The sequence below is a fragment of the Psammomys obesus genome, unplaced genomic scaffold, assembly GCF_907164565.1.
Source record: "Psammomys obesus unplaced genomic scaffold, mPsaObe1.curated_primary_1811, whole genome shotgun sequence".
Classification (NCBI taxonomy): domain Eukaryota; kingdom Metazoa; phylum Chordata; class Mammalia; order Rodentia; family Muridae; genus Psammomys; species Psammomys obesus.
The window spans coordinates 23,031,976-23,056,154 of NW_026596034.1; the positions used below are offsets into that span (position 1 = coordinate 23,031,976).

Sequence of the window (24,179 nt, forward strand, 5' to 3'; positions counted from 1 at the left end):
TCGATGATGTTGCTGGCTAATGTTCCCGCTTAGTGTTTGAAGACCATTGGCTTTGGGCGGCTCTGGACTTTGAACTCGTGCTAGCAAGTACTCTAGCAATGATCTGTGTAATTTTGCCTTTGAACAAGTAGCTAGAGAGAAGACTCAGCCGGTAAGAATACATACTTCACACTGCTTTTACAGAGGACCTGAGTTCAGTTCCCAGTGCCCATGTCAGGTGGTTCACAACTACCTCTAACTCCAGTCCCAGGGCATCCTCAGGCACCTGTGCATACCCATCTATAGAGGCACACACACATGTACGGAATTAAAAACAATACCTCTAAGGAAAAAAAAAGAAAATGGTTGCTCTGACTATTGGCCCTGGAGGTCTACACCTGTAATCCATACACTCGGGAGGCAGGGGTGAGAGGATCATTGCAAATTCAAAGCCTGTCCGGTTGATAGAGCACTTCCAGGCTAGCTAGCACTTCACAAGGAGACCCTGTCACCCTCTCCTTCCTTTCTTCACTGTCAAGAAGCAAAACAGCCCACTGCTATCTATTTATCTATCTATCTATCTATCTATCTATCTATCTATCTATCTATCTATTTAAAAGATGACATCTTATGCATCATTAGACAAAACTTTGGTCAGTTTCCAAAAGGGATTGCTTAAAACAAACAAACAAAAAACAAAAACATACGGTAGAGAGATGGCTCATCAGTTAAGCGCACTAGCTGTTCTTCCAGAGAACCTGGGTTCAATTTCCAGCACCCACATGGTTCACAATCATCTGTAACTCTAAATCAGTTGTTCTTAACCTGTGGGTCATGACCCCTATGGGGGTGAACAACTGTTTCTCAGGGGTCACTTAACTCCATTGGAAAATAAAGATTCATAGCAGTAGCAAAATTACAGTTATTAAGTAGCAACAAAAATTTTATGGTCAGGTTGGTCACCACAACATGGGGAACTGCAGTAAAGGGTTGCAGCATTAGGAAGGCTGAGAACCACTGCTCTAATTCTAGGAATTCCAGTGCCTTCTTGGGGCTAAGGCATCAGGCATGCATGTGATGCACAGATATACATGCAAGCAAACACACTCATACACATAAAATAATTTTTTAAAACTTAAAAAAACAAAAAAACCTCACCCAAAACTCTAGGGCTGGAGGTTGTACTTGGGAGGTGGATCTCTGACTTCGAGGCCAGCCTGATTTACAGAGTGAGTTCCAGGACAGCCAGGGCTACACAGAGAAACCCTGTCTTGAAAAGAACAACAACAAAAACAATTCTTTTCTTTAAATATTTCCTAATCTTGTACATTTCACTATTGTATCATGTTTTCCGTTCTCCTGGATAAAAGCTAGGAAAGGGCCTGCTGGACCTGTGTTTCACTCTGCCTCTGGAGCTGCCAGACTCGTTTGTCCTTCTCCCAGCTGTGAGGGCAGAGAGTAAATTTTTATTTTTATGTTTTAATTTTTATTTTTTGAGACAGAGTCTCATTATGTAGTCCTGGTTGTCCTGGAACTCACTATGTAGACCAGGCAGGTCTTAAACTCACAAGAGATCTGCCTGTGTCTACCTCCTGAATGCTGGGAATAAAGGCATGTGCCACCACGTCTAACCCCCAAAGAGTGGATCTGAAGTCATAGTCTTACAGGTAAGGTAAATGCTTTGGTTGTGTTTTAGATTTTGCATATGACACTAATAAATTTGTAGATATAGAATGCATGCTTAAAAATTAAAAAATCAGCCAGAGAATGGTGACTCACACTTTTGGTCCTAGCATTTGGGAAGTGGGGGCAGGTGGATCTCTGTGAGTTTGAAGCCAGCCTGCTCTATGGAGCAAGTTCAAGGACGGCCAGGGCTACACAGAGAAATCCTGTGTTGAGCCCCACCTACCCACTCCTCACCAAAAACAAACAAACAAACAAACAAACAAACAAACAAAAAAACGAAAATCAGCTGTGCATGGTGTCTGATGTCTTTAATCCCAGGACTATAGTAGAGGCAGGCCAATCTCTGTAATTTCAAGGCCAGCCTGGTCTACAGAGTGAGTTCAGGACACCCCGTACCACACAGTGAGACCTGTCTAGGAGAAAAGTCAGCCCTCAGCTTTCTGGGGTGCTGACTCTGACCTGCACTGTGGTGAAGGCAGTAATTGCTCCCTGCAAGGTTTGGCAGCCAGCTGCAGTTGGAACAGAGGGAATGTGTATGCTGGAGGAAAATGGTAAACACTGTGTGGAATTTAGCAACAAAGGCAGTGTAATCTTTATTAACACTCTGCTAATACTAAATTATAGTGTAGGGCTTACATGCAGGAAATGAGGAAGACATCTGGAAAGCGTGAATTGATCCAGCCACTTGATGGGTAACAAGAGGCTGTTTAGTTTCCAAGAGGCATCTGGGAACATTTCCAGCTGTTTTCTCTCTTCTGTTAATGGATTTACTGAGATAAAATCCACACAACATACAGTGCACTCATTTAAAGTGTATAGTTCAGCATTGTGCAGCCATGATCACAATATAATTTTAGAAAATCTTGTCCCTAAGGGAAGCCTCACATCCATTAACCAGCATTTCTCACTCTCCACCCCCACTTAGCCCTAAGCAATCTGCTACCTTCTGCCTCTGTAGACTCATGCAAAGGAGACCACACAGCATGTGGTCTTAGCATGATTTTCTCCTTCTGAGGCAGGATCTCCCCCACATGTAGTCCAGGCTAGCCTTGAATTTATTATTTCTTCTGATATTCTTATCTTACGCATCCTTTTCTTCCCTGTTTTGAAAATATAGAATACATATTTTATAGAATACAGTTATTTCAATGTCTGTGTAAATTCTACTATCTTCTTAAAAAAACCTTTTTTTTTTTTATGTGATTAATGTGGTTGGGTGATTTGCCTAAGCTCTCAACTTCTGACTTCTTTGTTTTGATTTTGTTTTGTGGCACATCAGAATTACAAGGAGGGAGGAGGGGAAGGAAGACCTTTTGGCACTGCACCCTTCCCCCCAGCAGAGAGGGCACTTTAATTATAGCTCTGCTGGGCCAGGTGGATGCCCTCAGTGGCCATGCAGGTGCCAGTCCTCATTTGTGCTTCATCTGGGAAACTCTCTCTCCTTTCTCTGCGGTCTGTGCCTTTCACCGTGTAAATTATCTAACCCAGGGAAGGACTAAGAGGCAGGTCCAGTGACTTTGTTGAGTCACTCCCTAATGATTGTCTGGGGACCAGGCCCCACAGTGCTCATATTCTTTTGTCCTCCTGGTACAAGTGGTTGGTGTTCTCTTTGCCCAGGGAGGTGAGCAGGCACAGGTGTCTCATTAGTACAAGCAACCCAGCACTTTCCTATTGGGACATGTCCTTTTCTTTAGCAGACCACATACAAAAAAGATTTTCCTGAAGTACTAACGTCAGTATTTGCCCACGGCTTCTGAAGAGCACAAGAAATACCATATAGGAAAGACTAGAAGATAGTTAATTCATTCATTTTATATTTCCTCATTTCCATTTTATCTCTGTTTCCAGATTTAGTGAATCTTGACTTTAATTATCCAAGTCATTTCTTCATCAAATGTGATGTGTTTCCAATTACAGTTGCTTTGTCAGATTGGGCATTTGACTCTGAATTTTCAATCAGTCTTACAGAGAAGATTGGAATAATAGAAACTTAAATGAGAAGGACCTTTAGAAAAAACTAAAATGACTATTTTTAAAAAATGCAGACTTTATAATTGTTTCTTAGACTCTTTGGGGAACTAGCTTAAGGGTTTCTAAAGTTTTGAAAATTCAAGGATGCTTAAGTATCTCATGTTAAAGGATTTAGGATTTATGGATGACCTGCACATATCTTTTTATATAATTTGTTTGTTTGTTTGTTTGTTTGTGACACTCTTGTGTTGCCCAGGCTGACCTTCAACTCAGTATATTTATTAGCTGAGGATTACTTTGAATTTCTGATCTCCTGCCTCTGCCTTTGAGTGCTGGAGTTGCAGATATCCACCACAGTGCCTGTTTTATGCATGCTGGGTCTTGAACCCAAAGCTTAATACTTGCTAGGCAAGCACTCTACTGCCTGAACCTCATCCTTAGCTCCTGTTTGCATTGTTGTTAGGATAGGATTGTTATAGCCCAGGATAGCCTCAAACTATGTGGCTGAGGCTTGCTTTGAACTCCTGATCCTCCTGCTTTTACCCCCCACATTTTTTGTTGTTGTTGATTGGTTTTTGTTTTTGTTTAATTTATTTATTATTTTATGTGCACTTAGTATGAAGGTGTCAGATCCCTTGGAATTCACATTATAGACAGTTATGAACTGTCATGTGGGTACTGGGAATTGAACCCTGATCCTTTGGAAGAGCAGACAGCACTCTTAGCTACTGAGCCATCTCTCCAGCCCCTGTTTGTTTTTTGAGACAGGGTTTCTTTGTGTAGGCTTGGCTGTCCTAGACTCACATTGTAGATCAGGTTGGCCTCGAACTCACAAAGGTATACCTGCCTCTTTCTCCCTGGGATTAAAGGCATATGCTACCATGCCTGGCTCTATTTTATTTTTTATTTTTGGACAGTGTGTGTGTGTGTGTAGCCCTGGCTGTCCTGGAACTAGCTCAGTAGACCAGGCTGGCTTCGAACTCACAGAGAGCCACCAGCTTCTGCCTCCTGAGCACTGGGATTAAAGGCATGCACCACTGCCCATCCCAATTCTATTTTTTAAGGGCTAAGGACAAGGGAAAATGTCAGTGTACATTCAGTACACATGCACCCTCCACCCCCTCCAGTGTATCAGTCTGTCACTGAAACTGCAGATGCATAGTCTGTGGGTATGGATATCTGACTTTCCTTCCTTCTCATCTTTTTCTTCCTCTTCTCCTCCCCATCTCTCTCTCTCTCTCTCTCTCTTCATCTTCTCTTTCTTCTCTCTCCTCACTTTTTTTTTTTTTCTTTCACCATGCTTTTGGTGTTTTGAGACAGGGCCTTGCTGTGTGGTCCAAGCTGGCCTCTAACTCACTATCCTCCCGCTTCAGCTGGCTGTATATTTAGAGCAGTTTTAGTTTTACAGAGTTCCTCTTATGGCCCCAGCCCTCAGCCAGCCTTGCCCACTACCCATGCTCCCTACATGGTAGTACATTTGTTACAATTGATGAACCTGCATTGATGCATCAATATTACTTTAATCCATAGTTTGCAGTAGAGTTTACTCTGGATTTTATGGATTTTTATAAATTAACTGATCATCTTACAGAAAAGAAAGAAGGAGACTAGAGAGATGTCTCCATGGTCAAGAAGGCACTAGTAGCTCTTGCAGAGAACTTAAGTTCAGTTCCCAGTACCCACATGGTGGCCCACACCCATCGGTGAGTTACAGTGTATCTGATGCCTACTTTTGACCTCTGTGGGTAGCAGCAGGCATGCACCTACCTGATACACAGATGTGCATGCAGAAAAACGGTTCATACACATAAAACAAATAAATCTAAGTACTTTAAAAAATAGTAAAGATGGGGCTGGAGAGATGGCTCAGAGGTTAAGAGCACTGGCTGCTTTTCCAGAGGTCCTGAGTTCAATTCCCAGCACCCACATCCGTCTATAATGAGGTCTGGTGCCTTCTTCTGGCCTGGAGGTGTACATGCAGGCAGAACAGTGTATACATAATAAACAAATCTTAAAAAAAAAAAAAAAAAAAGTAAAGAAAATCCAAAAATAGTGATTTGTAGTGATTTCTTCCAGATCTCACAGCTAGGAAATAGAGAGATGGTCTACTACCCTCCCCCACCATGCTTGTAGTGTGTAGGTGTGTAAAACCAAGTGTTTGCACATGGTACAGATTTAAGAGCTTTCAAGGCTTTCTAGGGAGGACTGGTTCTCTCACCCTAGTGTCTTCCTAGGTCTTTCTCCCCCCCCCCCCCGTGATTGAAGTATGACCTTAAATTTCAAGCAGAGGACCAACAGTCGTATCCTTGACAGCGGTGGGAGTTACAACAGTTCTTACTATGTGGTGTAATATAGTGGAAATGCAGGGACCGCCAAACCAGAACGTGGGTTCTGGTCTGACCCCATGAAGGACCTGACTGTACGACATTAGGTGACATATTTACCATTTGAGTTGTAGGGACGAAAAAGGTAAGTTTTTGTTTGTTTTGAGACGTCATCTCATGTAGCCCAGGCTGGCCTGAGACTTGCTGTATACCCAAGCTGGCCTTAAACTTCTGATCCCTTTTCCTCCACTTCCCTAGTGCTGGTTTTACAAGCATGTACCACCATGCCCGGTGAAATAAGGTAACTTTTGCTAGGTTCACAGCATACTGTAGCACATAAGTGCTCAAAAAACTGTCAGTTCCTTTTTGGCTCAAAGAAATGCTTTTTAAAAAAGACTGTTTTAGCAATATGTTCTGAAAGCTTGCACAGTGCAAAGTACTTGCTATATTAGGTAAGAGTCTTGTTCTTTTTCTTCTCACATGTCTTAATTAAACCCAGCAAGTGCATTAGATGGTCTAGAATGCTACAGTCTCAAGGTCCCTGCACTGCGGTCAAGGGCAGCATTTGACTCACTTAGTCTTTAACAGGTAAAATCAGGGTCCTGCCTGTTCTGAATTTCAACATTGTATTCAGTCATCCTGATTCCATCTGATTCTGAGTAGCCCCATCATGGATGTATTAAGATGAAGTCATACATAAAGGACAACAGTTTGATTAATTATAGTATCAGAAATACTGTTGAAAGCCCAAAACTAAACTTACATGTATATGCAGCTGTGCATTTTACTTAAAACATGAATTATCATAATTGACCCTTACAACAAAAGCTTAATACCTATATGATGAGTGTAAAAGCTGAGATGGGGGGCCGGAGAGATGGCTCAGCAGTTAAGATCACTGGCTGCTCTAGGAGAGGACCTGTGTTCAGTTCTCGGCACCCACACCAGGGCTCATAACTGCTTATAATTCCAGTTTCAGGAACCAAAGACCCAGTTCTGACTCCTCAGGCACTGGCACATACGTGATGAACATACATATGTGCATCCAAGCAAACACTCATACACATAAATGCAAATTAAAAGAGAAAACCTGAAAGATGTAAGTGCTTTGGGAACTGGGAGTGTAGTTCAGTGGTGGATTATTTGCCTAGCATGCAAGAAACCCTGGGTTGATCCCCAGCACCACATGAAAACAAACAGCATGGTCATGTTGGTGTGGGGTTGTAATCCCAGCATTTAGGAAGCAGAGTCAGGAGGATTACTATGAATTTAAGGTCACCCTAGGCTACCCAGTAACTACTGGCCCAGCAGGGGCTACATGGCAAGATCCTGTCTCAAAACAAAACGTGTGCTAGGGAGATAGCTCAGTGGCTAAAAGTGCAGGCTGCTCTTCCAGAGGAGTGGGGTTTGGTTCCCAGCACCCACATCTGGTGGCTCAAAGCAGCCTGGAATTCCAGCTGTAGGGGATCTGATCCCCTTTTCTAGCTTCCATGAACATCCAAGCATATGTGGCATATAGACACATCTACATACCATTAAAAAAAAAAAAAAACCCACTTAAATAAAAATTCCCAAACAAGCAAGCAAACAACCTTCCAAAAATGTCTTATCTTTCAGGCATGGTGGCACATGCCTTTAATCTCAGCATTGGATAGACAGAGGCATGTTGATCTCTCTGAGTTCAACAGCAGCCCAGTCTACATAGTAAACTCTGTCTCAAAAAAAAGGTCTTATCCATGTTTATTCATACATATATACCTATGTATATAATCATATGTATGAATTTGAGCAACCTCATAGGTGGCAGAATCAAAGTTGATACCCAAATTTCCTGTCTCCTGATCTCCTGTTTTCAGTTGCTATTGTGGTCTCTGAGGGCCATGCTCAAGACTCCAGTGATAAGGCTGAAGAGTGGCTCAGCAGTTCAGGCTGTGCTGCAACTGCAGAGGACCAGAGTTGGGTTCTTAGCACCCATGTTGGGTGGCTCCCAACTACTTGGAACTCCATCACAGGTGGATTCAAACCCTCTGGCTTCAGTGAGCACCTGCAGGCACACACATACACATGATTACAGCCAGAACACTGTAGTGACATTCTATGAAATGAGTGGAGCTTGTGAGGATGCCTTTCTGTTTTGTTTTCTTGGAAACAGAAACACATGCTTATTTGACTTTTTTTTCCCCCCTTTGTAATTTAAGTTTCTAGTAAATCCTACTGGAGATACTCTGCCAGAAATACAGATAAATGGATCACTGCCTTAGCTGGGCACAGGTAGTATACGCCTATAATCCCAGCACTTGGGGAGGCAGAAGCAGTCATATCTCTGTGAGTACCAGGCCAGCCTGATCTACAAAGCAAGTTCAGGACAGTGAAGGCTACATAGAGAAATGCTGTTTCAAACAAAACAAAACAAATTAGCACCCACTGAGTAGTCTCTAACTAGAGGTTTGATAAAGAAAGGGCTGGGGAGTATGGCTAAGTGGCTAGGATGCTTGTGTGAAGCCATGGCTTTCATCCCCAGCATAGCACATGGTGGCACATGTCTCAATCCTAGCACTGGGGAGGTGAACTCAGGAAGGTTAGAAATTTCATGTAAACCAAACAAACATAAGTAAATAAATAATAAAAACAAAACAAAAGAAAAAAGATTGGCATAGTGGCGCTCGCCTTTAATCCCAGCACTTGGGAGGCAGGCGGTCTGTCCTTCATATACATGTGGATACAATGTAACATAGACACTTTCAAAAGCTGAGATGCGGTCTCAGGAATATGGAAATCTACTGAAAGGGACACAGAAATCCCAGACCCTATCAGGTCATCTTTACATCGTCATAGTCTCAGTCTAATCTGCTTTGAGCTGTTACGGTTTTCATAGCTCCACACTAACCTCTGAGTATTATCCCTCCACTCTTCTGACTGAAAAACCACAATAGTCTTTACTCCACCCTCAGAAAATATCCCAAAAACAGAGTTGAAAGTCCACTGTTGGAACCTTCTGTCCTTTCCCTGCTTCAGCCTAGACATCCCTTTGCATGTTGTTAGTGATCTTCACTTCTGTAAGTACTCTGATTACCCAGGACATTTTTCAGCCAAATAGGATTTTATCTTCCATACCAGAACTGATAGAATAGAAAACAGAACTTTATTACACTTTGATCAAGTTGAAAGTTTAGATATTTCAGTAAATATTTAAAACAGTAAAATATAAAAAAAATAGGTGCATAAAAATTGGGTCATTTAAATTTTGTTAAAAGTATAACATTTGTTTTTTATGTGTTTGAGTGTTTTGCCTGCATGTAGGTAATTGAACCTGGTGCCTGTGGAGGCCAGAAGAGGTCTTTGGATCCCATGGAACTAGAGTTACAGATGGTTACAGGTCACCATGTGGGTGCTGGGAACTGAACCATGGTCCTCTGCTAGAACAAGTGCTCCTAGCTGCTGAGCCATCTCTCCAGCCCTGAGCAGCATCTTTTAGTATGTACTGTTTGGGGCCAGCAAGATGGCTGAGTGAGTAAAGGCACATGCCTGCTGCTAAGTCTGATGTCCTTAGTTCAGTTCTATGAACTCATATGGTGGAAGGATTATCGTCTTTCAATCAGTCCAGAACATATGAAAAGACAGAAGTGTTTCCATCAAGGAAGTTTGACAGTTGTAGATTTGGACTCAGTACAAAAAAGAATATTGATGTTGGAAAAAAAGTGTCAGTCATGTATGAATCAAGCAGAAACATTGACTTCCTTGAAATATCACAGGAGTATCATTTATCATTTATTTATATTCTTATTTCTTCTTATCACCCTTCCCTCTACCTAGTGGTTGTTTTTCTGTCTCCCTCATGAGAATATAAGCTTCTTTAAAGCCAACTTTGCTCATCCCTATATTCACAGCACCTCAAGCTTGCCTAGCATGTAACCAACTACTTATTTACATAAAATTAAATAGTAACTCGGCACTCAGGAGACAGGCAGATGGATCTCTGAGGCCAGCCTGGTTGACAGAGTGAGTTCCAGAACAGCCAGGGCTACACAGAGAAACCCTGTCTTAAAAATTTTTTAAAACTTTTTAAAAAACTAAATAACATTTGAATAAGTAAGTGTATAGTTCTTTTCTGAATGTGAAAATCATTGGTTTCTTATTGGAAAATGCTTGATTGAGACCATGTTAAAGTTTGAGTCCAGGGTGTGTCTCGGGTGGAGGGCATGCTCAGCATGCTTAAGCCCTAGGTTCAAGCTCCAGTACTGCAAAAACAAACCAAACTAAACAAAGTAGTAAACTTTGAAGTGTGTTGGCCTTATCAAGCCATCAGAATACGCAGGTGCGGAAGGGATGGCTCCACAGCACTTAGCTCTGAGAACAGGGCTCCGGAGCCAGACAATAGGCCCTTACGTTATCTGGTGGATCTCTTCTCTTGCCTCCTGTAGTTGGTGATGCTGTAATTAGGCCTGCATATTGCCTCTGAACATAGCCCTACAAGGCCCTTCATTTGCAGCTTATGGAAATTAGATCATGTACAGGAAGTGGGCTCTTTAGTTATCAGGTTCCATAGAGGAGTCAGGAGGTATGAGGAGTGTGGAAAGTTAGAGTTCATTTAAAGGGACAGGCTTTGCTGGAAAAACACAGAGCTTTTTCTAGTCTACACGAAGCTCTCCACAAATTTTCATTTCTTAGAAACAGCATTGACATGTACCCCAGCACTCTGTCCAAGCTTGCCCATCCTCAGTTTTAAATAGAGCAGCTAAAACTAACAGGATGAGTTTATATATGCATATACAGTGTGTGTGTGTGTGTGTGTGTGTGTGTGTGTGTGTGTGTGTGTGTGTATGTGTATGTGTATACCCCTTTGTGATATGTAACCCAAGCTGGCCTGGAACTATATAGACCAGGATGGGCTTGAACTTGTGTTAGGCAATCCTTCCACTTCTGTCTCCTGAGAATTAGAGTTATAGTCATTTGATACCATGTCAGACTGTTAAATTAAAAAAAAAAATGCTGAAGTGATTATTACATTTATTTTGAGTGTTGTATGTATGTGTACGTTATCATGGGTATGTGTGTATATGTGTGTGTGTATGTACATGCAGAGGCAAGATGCCAGTGTTGACTGTCTTCTTGACTCACTCTCCATGTTATATTTTGAGATAGGGTCTTTCATTATGCTGGGCTCATCGAGTTGGGTAGACTGGCTAGTCAGAGAGCACTACAGATACTTCTGTCTCTGCTTCTTAGCCTAGGGTTGCAGGTACCTTGTGGCTATGCCCAGCTTTTCATGTGGGGATCAAATTCATGTGCTCATGTTCTCAGATTAAGTTCTTTTACTGACTGAACCATCTCTCTACCCCTCCCCCCACTAAAGACAAGGTATTGCTATGTAGCCCAGGTTAACCTGGAACTTGCTGTGTTAACCAGTCTGACCTAAAACTTTCAATGATCTTCCTCAGTGGTGCTGAGATTATAGCCATAATGCCTTTTTTAAAGCTATAGTCCTAGCTGGCCTCAAACTCACAGCACCTTTTGACTTGGTGTCCTGAGTGCTGGGATTTTGGGTGTGAGCTACCATGAGCAAATCCTTTGGACATTTCTTGATTTGGAGAGAATAGGACAGCTATGAGGCATCATAGTTTGGAATGATGAGCCACAGTGAACTGTTTTGTTTCTAATCTAGGTTTTAGTTTAATTTCCCTTTCAGCTCCAAGGACAGTCCAGCACAGGCCCCACCAGTGAGCTCAAGGCCTTCTTCAGACCAGTTTTTAGTTTTCCTATGTGATAATAATTAACTGTTAACCTCCAGCCTTCAGCAGGAGGGCAGTTACTTTACACATTACAGTAGACATACCAGGGGCCTCAGAGATAGCCAGAAGCTGGGAAGGAAAGGGGTCAGGAAATGGGTGGATTCCCTTGTCTTTGGGCTGTTTTTCTATCTGTACATGAGAGAAGGTGCTGGAACTTAGCCCTCGCTGCTTTCAACAGACATGATTTCATTGCCAAGATGAACTGTGTGTATCAGAAGAAAGGTCTGTTTAAGATAAGGTTGGTGTTGAGCTCTTGTTGCCCTGGCCTGGTCATGCTATGTCTCACTGTGTCCTTGTCCCTAGGTGTATGTGGTGGCAAATGAGCCTCTCCCAGTGTTGCTGGACTCCCTGCTTCCACTCCTCAGGGTGCTCTTTTCTCTCTACTCTTTTACCAAGCAGAGCGTCTCTCACATAAGGTAAGCAAGCAGAATTTATTTGCTTAGAGTTAGAATCCCCTTTGTAAATAGTGCAGTTTAAATTAGGGTGCTGTTTTCTCTCCAAGTCAGGAAGATGTTTGGGATTCTCTTACTCAGCTTATGCAGAAAAGAATGAGGATTTGGCAGGTTAAGGGGAATTGTATGTAGTTTTTGGGATGATTTTCTGAACACCGAAGTGAAAGGTATTTCCATGGATAAGCATGCCGTTGTTTGATCAGTAAGAAATACTGCATTTCACTGTCCCTGGGAAGGAGGAAACGGGTGATTAATGATAAGGTCCTGGTGGAGTGTTGGAGAACAAGTTTGAGAATGTCACAGAGCATAGCTTAGCTTGGGATTTGGCCTTTCCATGATGAGTGTCCATTACAAAAGTGAAGGGCGTCTTGGTCGTCGAGAAAACACCTTTCTGAGTTACTTTAAAACTGAGTTATTTAGGGGCCGGAGAGATGGTTCAGTGGTTTAGGAGCCCTGGCTGCTTTTCCAGAAGACCCTGCTTCGATTCCCAGCACCCACATGAAGGCTAACAACTGTAACTCCAGTCCCAGGGGATCTGATGCTATCTTTTGGCCTTCAGTAAGCATGTGTGCAGTGCACAGACATACATACAGGCAAAACATTCATACACATAAAATTAAATAAATTAATTTTTCAAAAGATTCACTTTGTAATAGCTGTTTTCAGTTATTTGTGGCATTTCCTCTACCTGGTAAGAGTTTATAGTTATTTCCTTTTTAAAGTCTATAGAATTCTGATTTGGAGCAGGTCAGGGATGTAGCTTAGTGGTAGAGCACACACCTGGTATGCTTAAGACCCTTGGATTTGATCCCTAGCACTACAGAAATAAAAGGAAAAAGCAAAGAAAACCTTGCCTATAATCTGATATAACAACATTAGAATGTCTTAACTGGGTTACTATGGAGGCAGTGTGTACTGGAGTCCCAAGCACAGTCTCTGGCAAATGATGAGCTCAATAACTCGTAGCAGTCATTAGCATGGCTGCTGATGCTGAAGAAAGATGCTCAGCCCTGCAGTTATAATTAAAGGCATGTGCCACTATGTCCAGCCTAAAAATAGAAATGAATCTCAAAAAAGACAAGCTAAGTTCTCATAGCACTGTTCATCCTCATCAAAGACGAGCAGGGAGGGTGCACTGGGTGCATACGCCTGTCCCAGCCCCTCCTAGTTACATGGCACCAATAAAGGAATCATCACTCTCTCGCTGAGAGGCTATTGTTGGTCACCAGCTCTTGATCCCCTGAGGAGAGATTTATTTTTATTTTTATTTTTTGCAGTGCAAGCTTTTATTCAGTGTCTGATCTAAAGGTAGAGCACACTTGTAATACAGAAAAGGGGGAAAAAAAAGTCACATGGTACTCATGTGGTAACTAGAGCTGCTTTTAGAGCCAAGGCTGTTCCTGGGTGACTTCCAGGGCATTTGTACTCTGAAATTTGCAAGATGCATGCTTCCTTCCCTGTGTGAGCATCCAGTGATGGGGGGCGGCATTTGGGATGAAGTGGAACCCAACAGTCTTTCTTTTTCTACATAGCTTCTTAGCTTCGTGGAGTAAGATGACAAGCTCATTCATTCATTCATAACTGCTTTTTCTGCCAGGTCACTTTGCCAAGAGATCTTGTTATGGATTCTGGTGAAGCTGGAAAGGAAGAAAGCAATTGCCAGCCTGAAAGCGATTTCAGGGTTGGACAAAGCTGCGCCGGCTCTCCACCCTCAGTGTCAGTTTAAAGCGGCCTCACAAGGTGGCATTCTGATTTCCATCAAAGAGGCCATTAGGTGAGCCCACCACCCTCTGCTGTCAGGCCTCATAGATTCTATATATGGCGCTGTTCTGTGAGTCAGCCGCTACGGGGCGCTGTTGGAAAGGAAACCAGAAAGAGGCAGCCAAGGCACTTGCTATTTATAGTCTTTAAAGAAACCAGAACCTTAAATGATCCTCTGGGTGATAGTCCAAGATGCCAGCTAATAGTGGGTGTGGTTTACTGGAGCCTCACAGCAAGCCCAGTCGCTGCTCAGTGTTTGCCAGTGAATCAGAGCAAAGGGCAGCACATGTCACCCTCGACACCAGGGCAACCAGTCTGTTTGTGACTCAGGGAGCAGTTTGCCCTTAGAGGTCTTTTTTTTAGTTAAAATATTATTTATGCATTTATGTTATATGTATGGGTGTTGTGCTGCATATATGCCTGTACAGCACATGCTGCATGCCTGGTGCAGCAGAGGATGTCAGTCCTCTGGAGCTGGAGTTACAGATGGTTATGAGCCACTGTGTGGATGTTAGGAATCCAGCCCAGGTCCTCTGAGAGAGCTCTCTTGTCCCCTCCCCAGCCTTTTCTTTTCTTTTCTTTCTTTCCTTCCTTCCTTCCTTCCTTTCTTTCTTCTTCTTTTTTTTTTTTTTTTTTTTGATTTGGGGTTTCTCTGTGTATCCTTGGCCGTTCTGGAACTCACTCTGTAGCTCAGGCTGGCTTCAAACTACATAGATCCGCCTGCCTCTGCCTCCTGAGTGCTGGGCTCAAAGGCGTGCACCACCACCACCCAGCCATCTAGCCTTATTGTTAAGGGAAATTGTCATTATAGAACATCAAAGATCAAAGATGTTCTGTAATGAGGTTTGTTTCTGGTAAGAATGGATTAAAAAGTACTTAATAGATATTAGTAGAGTTGATAATTTATTTCTCTGTCTCATAAGTATTTTATTTTGTTTTATTTTTGTGGTGCTAAGACTAAACCTAGGGCCACATGCATATTAGACAACTGAGCTGTGCTCTCAATTGGAGTCTGTGTTATTTCTGCTTTCTGATGATCTGTGGAGGGTGCTGTTTTTTAAGAACCTAAACTTCTGTTGGCTGTAGACAAGTAGTATGCCACTGGCCCAGCGGCTCCCTCCCGGTGACATTCAAAGTGTTGCTGTTTGTTAAAGTGCTTAAATTTAACTTTATATTCAGATTAGCTTGGCGAAAATGTTTTATTTGGTTTTGTTTTGAGATAGGGTTTCTCTGTGTATCTCTGGCTGTCCTGGGACTCACTCTGTAAACCAGGCTAGCCTTGAATTCAAGAGATACACCTGCCTTTGCCTCCCAAGTGCGTGGGCCACCTGGACCACCTGGCAGCTTGGTGTAATTTTAAAACATACACTGAATATGATAGACTTCAGGAAACTGGGGGAAAAACATACACATGAATAAAAAAACAAGCTAAAATAAAAGGGGAAACAAGCCAGGAGGTGGCACATGCCTTTAATCCCAGCACTTGGGAGGCAGAGGCGAGCGGATCTCGGAGTTTGAGGCCAGTCTAGTCTACAGAGTAAGTTCCAGGAGACAGCCAGGGCTCCACAGGTTAAAAAAGAAGAAGGAGAAGGAGAAGGAGAAGAAATAGAAGTTTCCTGAGAAATGTTGAACATTAGCAGTTCTATTAACTGAGCCTATTGAGTTTAATAGAGTTTAAAGTTATTTGGCATGTTTAATTAGTACATGATGTATACATGAAAACCAGCAGTTCTCACGGAAACCATTATTTTACTTCCTGATGAGAATACAGTTAGTAATCAGTGATTAAATGAATCCCCGTTCACTGCCGAAGCAACCACTCCTTAAAATCTGGGGTGTCTGTTCAGGTTAGGGATGTAGCCCTTTTGATGTTCTACGCACGCACACACAAAAGTTACATGAACACCTGGGCTTTTTATTTTTTATTTTTTATTTTTAATAGGGCTGATACTTAAAACACTCAGAGTTTCCAAAAGATTGAAAACTGTGTGCGCGTGTGGGGTGTGTGTGTCTGTGTGTCTGTGTGTCTGTGTGTGTCTGTTTTCGGGTGCTGTCATTTGCTCCAAAAGCCTTGCTAGTTCCCCAGGGGCAGGGCAGGCAGTTTGATCTGTTTTACCACTTTCATATTTCTCTGCCATTAGCCCAGCAGAAGTTTCCAGTAAGAAGTTGTTTTAAAGAAATTTTAAGCCAGGTGTGGTGGTATACACATTTAATTCCCTGAATTTGGGAGGCAGAAGCAGGCAGATCTCTGTGAGTTCAAGGCCATTACAAAGTCCATGCCAGCCTCAGCTACATAATGAGACCCAGTCTCAATATAAACCAACAGAACAAAAACTCAATCTATATGAGCACTTAGATATGATCTTTGGAGCCAGATTTTTTTCTTTTCTTTTTTAAGATTTTATTTATTTATTTTATGTGTGAGTGCTCTATCTGCATGTGCGCCTACATGCCAGAAGAGGGCATCAGATTCCAGTATACATGGCTGTAAATCACCATGGGGTTGCTGAGAATTGAACTCGCGACCTCTGGAGGAACAGACAGTGCTCCCATCCGCTGAGCCATCTCTCCAGTCCCTTTTTCTTTTCCTTTCTTTTTCTTTTTCTTTTCTTTCTTTTTTTTATTGTTGCTGTTTTTTCACCGTGTATCTCAGGTTGGTCTAGAACTTCCTATGTATCCCAGGCTAGCCTCAAAGTTGAAGCAGTCATCCTGTATTATCCCAAATGTTGTCATTATAGGGATAGGCACCAAGGATCATCTTTTTTCTTTTTTTCTTAAGACATCTGACTTTTTTATTTTTTATTTTTTTCAGTGATCATCTTTACAGCTACTTCCTTCAAAAATCTTTTCCTGTTTGAGAAATAAATGATAATATAGGGTATAGTAGCTTAACTTCTTTTTAAAATTTTTTTAGTAATTTATTTAATTTTATTTTATGTGTGAAGGTGTCAGATCCCTTGGAATTGGTGGTACAGACAGTTGTGAGCTGCCATGTAGGTGCTGGAAATTGAACCCAGGTCCTTTGGAAGAGCAGACAGTGCTCTTAACCACTGAGCCGTCTCTCCAGCCCCAGTAGCTTAACTTCTAATAATAAGTGCTTTGCATTCTTGAGCATGGAGATATAGAAAAGTATTTTCAGGGTCTATCCAAAGATTACCTATATGGAAATAGGTTACTTTGGAGTGTTACCATGAAGTTCCAGCTGCTGGGATGGGGCCGCAGGTAGAGGTGCTTATACTCAGGCTTGAGCCTGAGTTGGATTCCTGGATCCCTCAAGGGGTCAGGAGAGAAGTGATGGCTGAGAATTGTTCTCTGATATCTACATTCAACTCTGTGCCAGTGCACATGTGACCCTGTAGTCACACAAAATAAACCTTTTAGCAAAGAAAATTGCTAAGGCGTCTGTGTTTGTTGACACTGATGTGACCAATCTTACCCTGTGTAGCAGCGATGATGAAGACGAAGCCCTGTACCAGAAGGTGTCTTCAGAGCAGATCCAGATGGAGCATCTTGGGGACTTGCTGTCCCACTGCCAGGAGTGTGGTTTAGCAGGAGACTTCTTCATCTTTTGTTTGAAGGTAGGAGCCCACACAGTCACATCACTTCATTCTGGGGCCAGCTCCAGGAGAGCCTCTGACCTTTTTTTTAAGGCATTCATAATTTTAGATCCCTAAAAGTTAGCTTCCAGTTAGGACAAATGAACACAAGACAAAGAGTAATTTAGTTCCTCGTAGGCTTTGGAGTGGGCAAGAGAAGGACTGTCGGTGGTACCAGTGTGCTGTGACTGCCTTCAGGGTAGTCTGCACTGAGATGTTCGCTGTGAACAAAGCAGCCTTGTTGATCTATGAAAGAGTTAATCTGCTCCGTGTTGACAGTAAGAACTCTTTTGAAGTTAATAGCAGGTTTCACAGCCGCAGAGTAATCCCTTACCCTTTCTGACTGTGTGCTGTCAGGTATTTGGAAGGAGACTTAGCCATTCTGCCTCCCTCATTTCACTCTGTAACCACTTGAAATCTTTTCCGGTTTCTTGCTGAGTGCCCATTGCTGTGTCGCCTTTGGCCCTAATCTCCAGTAGTAACTTGTACCCAAAAAACATGAGCTCTGCCTGCTGTCTGCTGGTGACCTCCAGCTTTGCTATTTGCACTTTCTCAAGGCTGCCAGAAGAGAACATCTGTGGAGTTTAAGGCTGGGTGGTAGCTGGGACTGTGAAGCTGCTGTTCCTAGAACTTGAAGAAGGGGGAGTTTCTTTTTGAAGCTTTCTCATCTCCATGTTCACTTCCGTCTCAGCCACATGCTCTGATATTCTAAGGAGATGGGCAATTATTTGGCTGCTTTGGTATTGGCTGAGTTTTGGTTAAGAGCACTGGCTGCTTTTGCAGAAGACCTGGGTTCAGTTCCCAGTACTCACATAGTGGCCCACAACCTTCTGTAACTCTAGTTCCAGGGGATCCAGGGCCTTCTTCTGACCTTTACGGGCACCACACACACACATACAAAGTGTACATACGTACATGTAGGCAAAACACTCACACACATAAAATAAAAATGAATCTTAAAAAAAAAAAGAATCAAAAAAAGGTCCAAATCAGCCTGTAATAGCCATACTCAGAAAGCAGAGGCAGTAGGATTTTTGATTCTCAGGCCAGCCCAGGTTACATATTGAGATTGCTTCCAAAACAGAACAGAATGTTACCACCACCATTCAATCAAAGGGATTTATTCTAAATCCCGATTTGTTTTGTTTGTTTGTTTTTTGAAGGGTCTCATGCAGCCTAGGTGGCCAGTGATGACCGTGAACTTCTGATCTTCCTGCCTCTACCTGTGAGTGTAGGATTACAAGTGTGTGTTGTACAGATCGAGGGATGGAACCTAGGGATGCATGCGTGCTAGGCAAGTCCTCTACCAGCTAAGCTTATCCAGCCAATCCAGGCCTCTGAGTCCATGAGTCACGACTCCAGAGGGGGTCACAGAGTGAATGTGGGGGTCAACACTAAAACGTTTCTGAACTCAGAATATCCAAAACTTAATTCAAAATCAGATGGGGAGTGAGCGCAGGGTGTTTCTGATAGCTGTTGTACCCACAACCTCACTGAGGCGCTGATTCTGAGCACACACATAATAATTTTCCAACCGTCATTCCTCAGCAGGTAAATAATACATTAGTGTATCTTAATTTTATTGTGTTAGAAATTTTCATTTAAAAATTGTTGGTTGAGGTGCTGGAAAGAGGCTCAGAGGTTAAGAGCGTTTGCTGGTCCTCCAGAGGACTTGAATCTGGTTCTCAGCACCCATGTGAGGCCCTCCAACTTCTTGAGCACCACAGGACCCAGCATCCTCTTCTGGCTACCTTGGTTGTTTCTGCACTCACATGAACATACCCACACACAGACACATGCATACTAATGAATATTTTAAAATTGCTGACTGGGCTGCTGAACTTGATCTTTCAAAAAAAACCAAAAAGAATACACACACAAAACAAACCATTAAATGACTTTTGGCCTTGGTCAGAATTTCAAATAAGTTTTGAAATGCCCCTCAACTGATTTCACCAATTTTGCATTATATATTTAAGGGAAATTGAGTTCTCCATACTGATGATTATAAATCAAAATGTCACTCAGCTCTGAAGATGCTGTGCATTCAGCAGTATCAAATATTCAAGGTTGAATTCTTCATGTAAAATTAATCAAGCACACCCACCTCATTAGTATGCAAATTAGTTTATTTTTAATAAATGGTTAGAGCATTTGTATGCCAAAGAATTGTTTTAATGTAAATTTCTTTATAATTTATTACCACTATATGCTTGGCTAGTATACCTGTTTTATAAATGACCATACATGGAGTTGTATTAAAGTTTTTCAGGGAAAAGAGATTGTGAGTTGAAATGTTTAGGAAGCCATGCATGAAACCAGAGAAACTTCATCTTGGCAAAATTGACATTCGTTCTAAATAAGTGTGTTCGGTCTAGATAAGTGTGATTGTCTTGTTTTTTGTAGGATATTTAGCGGCGTCTGTGACCTCTACCCACTAAATGCCTATGTTAACCTCCCAATTATGACAACCAAAAATGTCCCCTGGGGAGGAAAATTACCCAGGCACAGTTGAACACCATCACTCTCAGCTGTCAGCTACATCACCAAAGCACTAATTGTTAGGGAACTTAAGGCTTTCCCTTTCCATGGCGGTTCGCAGTGGAGAAGGGTGCCTGAAAGCTTACCAAACCCACAGCAAGGAAATCTCCACTAACAGGTTTAGTTCTGACTTGTCTTAAAGGAAGGGCATCTAATGGTCTCTAAAAGGACTTTGGCTAAGTTATATCATCTGAAGGCTCAGCTCAGGGAAGGCTAGGGATAGAACTGTGAAAATATAAAAAGTTTGTCAAACAAGTCTTTTCTTATACTTATTTGTGTGTGTTTGTGTATATATGGGAGTGAGGGCATGTATGTGCCACTGTGCATGTGTGGAGGCCAGAGCACAGCTTCCCTGAGTTGGTTTTCTCCCTCAAACCAGTGCTGTGTGTGTGTGTGCACATGTGTATAAGTTCATATATATGGTATTACTATATGCATATTACTCTATAGCATATGTTTTTCTTTTCTTTCAGTACTAGGAGTTGAACTCAGGACTTATATATACTAGACAAGAACCATCACAAAGCTATACCCCTGGCTCATTTTACTTTCTAATTTTGTGGCAGGTCTCACTGAGTCATCCAGGGTGGTCCTGTACTCTTTCTGTAGCCTCAGTGGACCTCAAACCTGTAATCCTCTTTCCTTAGCCTTCTGAGTAACAGGGATTTCAGGAGTATGCAACAATCACCGATTACTTCCTACATATGATTGCCAAGTCCTTAGTGCCGCTGGCTTTTTCTTCACTCTTTCTTTCTTCCTATGCTTCTAGGAGCTGTCTCAGCTGGTAGTGGAAAATGAAGCAGAGTTCAAACCCAAACCCTCCTGTTATGCGAGCCTCCTGGAATTAGAGCAACACCAGGTTCTGCTTATAGAAGACCGAGAGCGGAAGCTGCTGGTCCTGCAGTTGCTGGCTGTCCTGTGTGAGAGAATGTCTGAGCAGATGTTTACACACGTCACTCAGGTTAGTAGCTACCATGTTCTGGATCCAGCCTGCGGCTACTGTGGTTTCTTTATTTTATTTTATTTTATTTTCAAACAACAAATGTTGCTTAGCTGGGCATGGTGGTGCACACTTTTAATTCCAGTGCTTGAAGGCAGAGGCAGGCAAATCTCAAGGCCGCCTTCTCCACAGAGTGAGTTCCAAGCCAGCTAGGGCTAGGTACTAAGGCCCTGCCTCAAAAACAGCTGTCTAGAGTGCAATTTGGTGGTACCCCTTCCATATTTCTTGGAATTCTGGTTAAGCATGAAGCCTATTAATTAAGCTCACACCAGCTGAATCAGTCTTTCATACTTTGAGTTGCTTACCAAGTTCCTGATGCGAGTCTCAGCTACATAAAACTTCGAGAACTGCTTTACATATTTGTTACACTAGAGTGATAGTCAACTTTGAGTGCAAGTAAAATCACCTAGGATCTAAAAAGTGTGCGGCGCCTGGCTCCCTTTTAGAGGTGTTGATTTAGTATGCTCAAATGAAAGCCTGAAAGTCTTTTTTTGTTTGTTTGTTTGTTTGTTTTAAAGTTCCACATAGGTCAAATGTTGTGAATGAAGGGCTGGAGTAATGGCTCAGAGGGTGAGAGCACTTGCTGTTCAAACATGAGAACTTGTGTTTGCATAGTCAGTACCTATGTAAAAAGCTGGGTGTGACCACACATGACTGTAACCCCAGGTCTTGTGCAGGGCAGAGACAAAGGGTTGTTGGGGCTTTCTGACCACAGCATAGGTTAAGGTGCAGTGAGACACTCTATTTGAAATGAACAGGGTAGAGGGATGGAGCAGGACCTGACACCCTCTTCTGGTCCCTGCGTGCGCGTGTGCGCGCGCACACACACACACACACTCTTTGAGAAGAATTAGAATTCAAATTTGAAAAAACTGTTAGGCCTTTTGTGGTGGCACATACCTTTAGTCCCAGCACTCAGGAGACAGGCAGGAGGATATCTGAGTTCAAGACCAGCCTGGTCTACAGAGCAAGTTTCAGGACAGCCAGGGCTACACCGAGAAACCCTGTCTTAAAAAAAACAACTAACTAAACAAACCAAAAAACGTGTTAATAAGACCATTTAAAATTTCATGCATCTTCCAATTCACAGTTTATCTCCACAGCATCCTGAACAGTTTTAAGACATTCTAAAAACAATGCCTTTGGCCTAGAGTTGCTGTGTGGGTCAGCCCCTGAATTTCATTGATTGAGACATCATTTTTACTACCTTTTAAAAAGTAGGAGATAAAAGTAACAGCGTGGAAGCAATGAGGGACCATATTTCACCACTTAACCAGAATTAGTTGTGCCTGTCTGGTGAACAGCCATTTGTAAGGTGGTTTGATTGTCACACTTAAATCTGATCCTCCCTGTCTTTGTGTGGTTGTCATTGTCATCTGTCGTCCGTGTTGCTAAGCAGCATGTCACTAAGAGCTCCCGCTGAGAATGCTAGCTGCTGCCTGTCAGCTCTCACTTAGCTTGCCTGTTTAACAGGAATTATGTCCCCGATTTCTGTCTGAGCCCCTCACTCCTTCAGTTCACTGACCCCATGTTGCTTGGCAGGGTGATTTGTTTCTGTGTGGTTCCTGGAGACTTCCTCATCCAGGCCTGTCTCTGTGTCAGGGTGCTGGGTAGAAGGAGAAGTGTTCTAAAAACTGATAGGGCTTTCGCCTCTGCACTTACCTCCTTCACTCCTAATTAAAGAACAGTGGTGTTAGGCTGGTACAAAAGATGAGCTGACCCATTGTATCACCCTTTCCACAGGTTATTTCAAATGTTCCAGAACAAAAGAACCACCAGGAAGTACCAAATTGTGCTTTGTAATCTCACTGCTAGTGACGAAATTGACATATTATTTTGAAACACATGAGCACACTCACATGCACGTGCACACACAAAGAAAATAAGCTATATGTCATTTGAAATCATATTGTTAGGTATTATATTATTAGGAATAAAGATTTTTAGTATAAGAAAAAGGTAATAAAACCAACGAACTAGCATAAAATCCCTATACTCTTGAGTTTCAGTTGGAAATATTAGTGTGAATGCATAGTTAATGTTTTTTCTAAAAACAACAGGTATTTCCTTGTGTGGTACCCTACTGGGGCCAGGAACAATGGCAGCCAGCAGCAGTAAGTGCCCTGGTTCCAGAGTGGAGTCTATAAAACCATTTCTACTCAAAGCACCCAGCACTGTCTGGGATAAAGGTTGATTTGAGGTCTAGGGTAAAGAGTGTACATTATGAGCTTCAAGGCAGCTTGATGTGCCCAGGCACAAGGAAGCTGTCTGAATTTAATGGGGTCACGGCGGTAGCAGTCTGGAGCCACCTTGAAGGGATGCTTGTTGCAACACACAGCACAACTGCAGCATTCAGAGGAATAACGGCTACGGTAGACACATCAAAGATAGAAAATTATTTTTAAAGCCTCATGGGAGTCTTTAGAGATTGTCAGGGCATCTGGTCGTTATTTTGTAAATTGATAATCAAAGGGAATGAAGAAAGCATTTATCTTGCCTTTCCTTAGTAATTAGATCCCAGTTTAATCAGATAAGCAATGGAGGGGCATTTTTCTTCATAGGAGAACCACAGGGCATCATAGATTAGTTGGTAGATGCCTTGCCCTTTGGGACGGTCCCAGAAAAAACCGTTTAAAGGGAACTAAAAAACTACTTTTGCAAATCTCTAATGAAATCATGGATTTAGGTATTGCCTAATTTAGGTAATACCATTGCCTACCAAAATGGTTAGAACGGCCGTGGATGGAACACTGTGTGTGCCCAGTGAAACAGACTGCCTCCTCCATATTATAAAAATTTTCAAGTTTGAAAGACTTTTTAGTAATCATTCTATTTGTTTTTGGTTTGGTTTTTGAGACAGGGTCTCACTGTGTAGCCCTGGCTGACCTGGAACTTGGCTATGTAGATCAGGCTGGCCTAGAACTCAGAAATTCTTCTGCCTCTGTCTCCACATTGCTGGGACTACGTTTGTGTACCACTATACCTGGCTTTTTCTTGTGTGTGTGTGTGTGTGTGTGTGTGTGATATGTGTTAATCTAGCGTATTAATGAGGGATATTTATTTACTGAAAGAAACTTTGT

General features: G+C 42.4%; 1 protein-coding gene across 2 annotated transcripts in view; it reads left to right on the forward strand.

The window, feature by feature from the left end:
- Nucleotides 1-24,179, forward strand: part of Tango6 (transport and golgi organization 6 homolog) — a 168,876-nt gene that overhangs the window by 17,047 nt on the left and 127,650 nt on the right. The window contains exons 8-11 of one of the 2 annotated variants that reach the window (XM_055621412.1): nt 12,053-12,165; nt 13,799-13,975; nt 17,408-17,540; nt 20,869-21,060. In XM_055621412.1, coding sequence (XP_055477387.1) covers nt 12,053-12,165; nt 13,799-13,975; nt 17,408-17,540; nt 20,869-21,060 — 615 coding nt within the window. The remainder of the gene's footprint in view (nt 1-12,052; nt 12,166-13,798; nt 13,976-17,407; nt 17,541-20,868; nt 21,061-24,179) is intronic. The other variant, XM_055621413.1, reaches the window with a different exon arrangement.